Source organism: Brassica rapa, chromosome A08, assembly GCF_000309985.2.
Source record: "Brassica rapa cultivar Chiifu-401-42 chromosome A08, CAAS_Brap_v3.01, whole genome shotgun sequence".
NCBI lineage: Eukaryota > Viridiplantae > Streptophyta > Magnoliopsida > Brassicales > Brassicaceae > Brassica > Brassica rapa.
In genome coordinates this window covers 14,242,182-14,249,300 of record NC_024802.2, presented here as the reverse complement: position 1 = coordinate 14,249,300, position 7,119 = coordinate 14,242,182, and the positions used below count along the sequence as shown (strand labels likewise).

At 38.1% G+C, this 7,119-nt stretch overlaps 2 protein-coding genes across 2 annotated transcripts; both read left to right on the top strand.

The window, feature by feature from the left end:
• The first annotated feature begins 2,945 nt into the window (after window positions 1–2,945).
• On the top strand, window positions 2,946–4,423 carry LOC117127519. The gene is made up of 3 exons (XM_033278082.1): window positions 2,946–3,104; window positions 3,184–3,483; window positions 3,569–4,423. Exons 1-3 carry the CDS (start codon window positions 2,946–2,948, stop codon window positions 4,421–4,423), a joined length of 1,314 nt encoding a protein of 437 aa, XP_033133973.1.
• Window positions 4,424–4,631: 208 nt separating this feature from the next.
• Window positions 4,632–5,864, top strand: LOC103840522. The gene has a single exon (XM_033278081.1). It carries the CDS (start codon window positions 4,632–4,634, stop codon window positions 5,862–5,864), a length of 1,233 nt encoding a protein of 410 aa, XP_033133972.1.
• Window positions 5,865–7,119: the final 1,255 nt, after the last annotated feature.

The window sequence follows — 7,119 nt, the reverse complement described above, 5'->3', positions numbered from 1 at the left end:
GCAGAAGTTGCACAATGCATGGAGCTTATGAAGATCATAAATACATATGGATGCTCCTCTGGACAACAACTAAATATAGATAAATCATCTATTCTGTTTGGTAACAAGGTCCCACCAGACTTAAAAACGGCAATCAAGCAGGCACTGGGCATTACAAAGGAGGGGGGCATGGGAGTATATCTCGGCTTACCCGAGAAAATTTGTGGAAGCAAGAAACAAGCATTCGCATTCATCCAAGAACGATTACAGAATCGTATAAACTCATGGTCGGCAAAACTGCTTTCAAAAGGTGGAAAAGAGGTCCTGATTAAATCAGTGGCACAAGCTCTCCCGACCTACGTTATGTCATGCTTCCTACTTCCCCAGGACATCATTCGGAAACTCACAAGCGCTATTTCCCGCTTCTGGTGGAGCACCAAAAATGAGAATCGCGGCCTCCATTGGATAGCATGGAAGAAAATATGTACTCCAAAAGATAGTGGAGGCCTTGGATTCCGCGACTTTAAAAATTTTAATCTCGCACTGCTTGCGAAGCAACTCTGGAGACTCATCCAGTATCCCAACTCCCTTCTGGCACGAGTCCTCAAAGGAAGATATTATCGAAACTCCAACCCAATTGATGTCAACAAGGCGAGCAACCCGTCCTATGTATGGAGAAGTCTCATGGCTGCTCAACCCCTCCTGAAATCTGGCTTACGCAAATCAATTGGTGCGGGACACAACACCCTGGTTTGGGTAGACGCATGGATCCCAACTACACCAGCGCGCCCAGCCATACCTCGCGGCCCTACTTTCAATCCCTCGCTACGGGTCAGTGACCTGATCGACCCGCTTACAAATGATTGGAAGCCCGACCTCTTGCGCGAATTGATAGCCCACGGCGACATCCCACTCATCCAAAGCCTCAAGCCTACGCGTTCTCCCCGTGCCATCGGCTACTGTTGGATCCACACCAAATCAGGTGTATACTCAGTAAAAACGGGATATTCCCTCGCCATGGAGAAAATGGAGTTCTCTGGAACAGACACGGTCCTCGAGCCTAGTATACTAGCGCTTCAAGCCAAATTATGGAAGCTCAAGACTACTCAAAAAATCAAACACTTCATTTGGCAAACGATCTCAAACTGTTTACCAGTCTGCAGTTCGCTAGCTGATCGCCACTGCGGAACAGATCGTCACTGCCCGAGATGCGGAGCGGAAGAAGAAACCAGCAATCACCTGCTTTTTGAGTGCCCACCATCTGTCCAAGCTTGGGCTTTAGCGGACGTACCGCACTTTCCGGGGCTATTCCCGTGTGACTCGATATATAGTAACCTGAACCATGTCCTATGGCGCGCAAAGGACTATGCAATTCCAGATGCTATAAGTGCAGCAGTACCATGGTTAATATGGTACATTTGGAAAGCCCGCAACGACAAGGCTTTCAATGGTAAGGATGTCTCCCCGTTAGAGACCGTCCAAATTGCCCGAGCAGAAGCAGAGAGCTGGAACGTTGCTCAGGCCGGCGAGCAGACCCAAGAAGACGATACCGAAGAGACCCCCCTTGCTCCTTTGCCTCAAGACGACGATCGAGGCCCCACCTGCACACTAGACGCCTCCTGGCACAGAGATGATAATTTTTATGGAGGAGGAATGGTTCTAACTAACGAGGATGGGATGATGACTTATGGTTCATTTGCTAGTAACCGAGTCTTAACCCCCTACACGCAGAGTTCCAAACCCTGCTTTGGGCCATGAAATCCTCTATTCAGTTAGACCATAGTGCAATGACCTTCAAGACGGACTGTCTCCAACTGGTCAGACTACTTGAAGAAGACGACGAAGACAATTGGCCATCTTTGTTGGCTGAATTTGATGAGTTTCATCTTATTCGTTCTATGTTTAACTTTTGCTCTATATCTTTTCTTCCTCGATCCCTGAACTTCCGAGCCGACCGCCTTGCAAAAGATGCTCGGTCACGAGGTCTTATTTTTTCCCATGTAAACTCTCAACTCCCAAGCTGGATGGTTCATGAGACCAACCTCTTGGTAGTTACTTAATAAGATATGGAGCTTTCGATGTCAAAAAAAAAAAAAAAAAGAAAGGAATACATGGAATAGAAAAGAATTGAATAAGATGAATGAAATGCAGTAAAAAAATGGAATGAATTCATTCCATTTGTTCCTTATCAAAATTGTTTTGGAATGTTTTGCTTTGGGTGTAACTGGATTACTCTTTTTTGGAATAAAACTGTCTGGAATAGCTTATTCCAAGAGATTCCAAAAAAAAAGCACCATTTAAGTGGAATTAAAAAACAGTTATCATTCCATTAATTCCTGTGAAATAGGTAGAACCAAATGGAATCTAGTTATAATCTTTTCATGATAAAAAAAGAACGTGAATGACTGGAATGGAATCAAGTTAAATCAAAAATAAAATTTTAATTAAGTTTAAATATTTTTCTTGTTATTCATCGCAGTCAGATAGTAGATTTGTTAAGGTTTTAAAATTTAAAATTCTGTTCTGGTAGATTTTTAAGGTTTGTTACTAACTAATAGCAACATCTTCTTCTTATTTAAACATTAATACGTAAGGTAATCAAACCCACCGATCAAAATTTGCTTTCTCCTGGTAAATCTTATTTCCTTCATAATTGCTATACTGTTTTTTTTTCTGAGAAAAAGCTTAAATTTTACCGTTTCTTGATCCTTACGTTGTATATAGCCTAGTACGTTTTGTTTGCTACATATCGAAGTTGTGTAGAATCTGTGCTTTAGTGATCAATATTCTTGTTAAGGTTTTATAAAAAAAGGATTAGTATTGCTATTATGTTAGTTATTCAAAGCTTTAGTTATTGCAGATGACACTTCCTCCAAAGTTACTTTTCTGTTCTTTCTTCATGCGATTATGATTCTAATCATACTCCATATTTTTAATAATGACTATCCTTTTTCGACAGCAATATGATGAATAGATCAGGAAGCAGCAAAACATGCAACAAAAGTCGACTAAATCGTAAGGATAAGTCACATGCTGAGACGTCAACAAACCGTGATGGAAATGGAGGTCGACTTAACCGCAAAGACAAATCCACTGATGACACACCAGCAAACCGTGCAGGAAAAGTAAGTTTGACAACACAAATTTAACTTATTTTAGTTTATTGAAAATTACATATAACATATACTTTTATAATTATTTTAGTATAACTACTGGATCCCAAGAAAAACTGAGATTTTGCTAAACCTCGTGAATGTTGAGCTAAAAGCAAAGGACTACACGATAAGATTGCCAGACAATCCAGCTAAAAAAAGAATAGAAGAAAAATACTATGAAATGACTGGTGATAAGATTATTTTTGAGCCTGAGATGAGAAATAGACTAGACTACATGCGTCGTCTACGACAGCATTACAATATGTTAATCAACCGTACCGGTGTCCGAGTTAATCCTACGACGGAACAAATTGAAATGCCTAGTTCATGGTGGGACGATCGAATTGCGGTAAGTTCCCAAAATATTTATAAAATATATACTACACGTAGTGTGAAGCTTCCTAATATATATATTTTTTTAAAATATATTATAGGAGGCTGGAACAACTAATGGAAAATTTATACGAGTGTTGCAAAGCAAACCTCTTCCTTTTAAAGAGCTACTCGATCAAATTTATGGAGAGCATGATTTGGATCAAGATGAACGTTATTCACCATTCATGCTCGGCGAACATATCCAGCAAATGCAAGCGGAGGAAGCTAGTGATGATGAAACAACAGTGGCAGATACTGCAGAAGATAGTGGACGACTTCCTTCAGAACCGATTAGCCTCATAGCTTCAGATGATGAATTTCCCACTAGAGAAGAAGCACATCGTTCTCCATCTCGTGCAAACAAGTCAATTCTGCGTGTCCAAAGTACATCTACTAAGCGTACGAATAGAAGAAGAGTCAATTTCGAGACACAAATCCAAAGTGGCTTTCAGCGTATGGAAGAGTCTCGCACGAACTTGTTAGATGTTTTACGGTCACGACACTACCAGAAAGCAACTTTTGGAGATGCTTTGGCTCTACTAGAAACATTGGATGTGGAACCGATGGGAAGCTTTTGGTGGGCAGCAAGTGGATTGTTGATGAAGGACGAAGAAATCCGTGATGGCTTTGTGAAATTACGAAATGAAGAAAATAAAATTCGGTATTTAGAGAGGCTAAGTGGTGTTGATAGATATGGTGATTCATGCCAAATCATCAACTTAAGAGAGACTTCCAACACCCCAACGTCTCCTGTCCCACTAGCACATTCACAAATGGCTGGAATTACCACAAGAGCTTCACCAAGTTTTAGTCAAGGACAAGGAATGTTCGAATCAGGACCTGCTGGGACTAGTTTTTCATCTTTACTTGGGGTTCTTGGAGCTAACTCGTTAGGTTTAAGTTCTGGGTTATAAGCAAATTTAATTTAATGATTTTATTAATTTAGTAATAATTTTTTTATGTAATCCTTTCTTTTAATAAAATATTTTATTAATCATCACTTTTCGTATATCTTTCAATAAATCTTATTGATTCTTACATAATTATTTATTTATTTGCAACTTTTGGTTATTTTATCAGGAGCTTCGCATTGCAGAATTACTTTCTGTTGGAATTGAAAACATGTCTGATGAAGAGCTTACTGAGTTGATATTATTGGAAGAAGATGAGATATTACACGCTTACATCTCTCCTGCAATGGACTACTATTGTAGATTTTTCTACAAGGAACCAATGAGTCAAGAAAAGGGTAAAGGATGGTGTATAATCAGAAATCAGATTTATGAAAATGAAGTTTCATGTCGAAGGTTAGTGAGAATGAGTCGAGAGGGATTTACACGTCTGTGTGAGCTACTTAAAGGCAGGTATGGCTTACAAGACACTCATAGTGTATGTGTTGATGAGAGCGTTGCAATCTTCCTTATTCTTTGTGGGCAAAATGACACGCAATATGATCTTGGATTAAGATTTGGACACGCACAAGAGACAATAGGACGAAAGTTTCATGAAGTACTTGGGGCAATGGAAAGAATGGCTGTAGACTATATGCGACCACGTACAATTCAAGAAATGGAAGCTACATCTAATCGTCTAGAAGGAGATGGTCGATACTGGCCCTTTTTCAGTGGCTTCGTGGGAGCATTAGATGGGACACACGTACCAGTTATGGTTACTCCTGGAAAAGATTCCATACGTTTCATAAGTCGGAAAGGAACAACAAGCCTTAATGTTTTGGCCATGTGCGATGCAGATATGCTTTTCACGTATTGTTTTGTCGGGATGGCAGGGTCAGCCCATGATGCACGAGTTTTAGCTACAGCAATTCGGGATGATCCTATTTTTCCCACACCTCCAGAAGGTAAATATTACCTTGTAGACTCTGGATATGCAAATAGTCGAGGTTACTTAGCTCCGTATCGAAAACAGCGTAATTGTGGAACTCGATATCATCTACAAGAATTTTTGAATGGTGAAGCGCCACGAAATAGCAAAGAGATGTTCAACAGATGGCATGCATCCCTCCGTTCTGTAATTGAGCGAACATTTGGAGTTTGGAAAAAAAAATGGAGGGTTTTAAATGAATTTCCGAGGTATGGTATTTCTGTACAAAGACGTGTTATATTTGCTACAATGGGCCTTCACAATTTCATCCGTCGAAGCAACATTAGAGATGTTGAGTTTGAAGAGGCAGAAGCAGGAAATGATGTTCTGCATGGTAATCAAAATATCAGTGATGATACAAATGATAATCAGAGTGTTCGAAATGAGGATGACACGGTGGCTGGAGTATATATGAAAGCTGTTCGTGATCAGATTGCTAAGGATATTTGGATTGCAAAACATTGTACTCGTTAGATATTATTGTTTTGGCAATAAAGATGTTTAGTTTTAAGCAAAGTTTAAATAAATATTTGTGTTTCTTTTTAACATTATTTAATTTAGATTAAATGTTATTTTCATTCCATTCCATTCTATTCCTTTAAAAAGTTACCATTTGTGTTACAAAAAGATTTCTCTGCAATTATCCATTCCATTTATTTCATTCCATAACTTCCATCATTCCATTAGTTGGTATTCCATTTTTTTTAATTCCTTACATTCATAGCATTCCTAAACTTGATTACCAGTTACACCCTTTGTATTTTGATTAGATTTTTTTGGAATTGATGGAATGAGCATTCCATTCCATTCATATTAAATGGTAAATTTTTTTTATGGAATTAATGGAATTGATCATTCCAAAACATTCCATTCCAAAAATGGTCAATCCAGTTGCAGCTTTTATATATTGGTCATTCATGCTATATATTTATAACTTCAATTTTTATTTCTTCTTACTCTTTTATCATATAGTTTCTCTATGATGTTTAGAACTTTATTTTTTCTTCCAACTCTTTTGTCATATAGTTTCCCTGTTCGTCTTTCAGGTTAAATACACTCTTCAAAATAACTGATGTCCTGTTTCTCACACTCTCTTTTAAAAGTACACTTGGTTAATCATATCTGATCCTTGAAGATGCCTCCTCTTCTTTCTTTTTTTTGTTACAAGATCAAAGAGAATCCCCAAGATCAAACCAATCTTGAAAAAAAAATCTTAGTCGAATTGGTTAGAAACAAATAAGAGTTTGTAAATCAAATAGCACAGGAACACCAAATAAAGCGTTTTGCGTTTTCTTTGAATCAGTTGATAATTTGGCTCAGTGAAACTGAGAAAGGAGTACTAAAAGAAAACACGCGGTTGGTGAACATAATAAAAGGCCTTCCAATGTCGACAAAGGTACAAACCAATACTCAAACGCAAAACCGAAAGCATACAAAGAGAGTCAAGTGGTGGACATTCAATCTTCTTTAATCGTAAAATTCAAACACAAGACAAAAATAATCACAATTTCACTGTATTATACTCTTTTAGAAAATAATCCAACAAATGGTACAAACCATTTACAAAAGGCATATACAATTCCATATAGAATAACTCATAAGAGTATACTTATTTAATATCACTACTTGGATTGAAAAAAAACATAAAAATCACATAATCCAATGGCATTTGAAACAATTTTGACAAGACCATATAACATTTGGTTCAGGATGTAGAGAGATATATATC

Bases quoted from the DNA above. Each gene is read 5' to 3' on its own strand.
- LOC117127519 (XM_033278082.1), top strand. From the start codon at position 2,946: ATGAATAGATCAGGAAGCAGCAAAACATGCAACAAAAGTCGACTAAAT. The intron at 3,105-3,183 runs GTAAGTTTGACA...TAATTATTTTAG, and splicing joins CAGCAAACCGTGCAGGAAAA to TATAACTACTGGATCCCAAG. The intron at 3,484-3,568 runs GTAAGTTCCCAA...AATATATTATAG, and splicing joins GGTGGGACGATCGAATTGCG to GAGGCTGGAACAACTAATGG.
- LOC103840522 (XM_033278081.1), top strand. From the start codon at position 4,632: ATGTCTGATGAAGAGCTTACTGAGTTGATATTATTGGAAGAAGATGAG.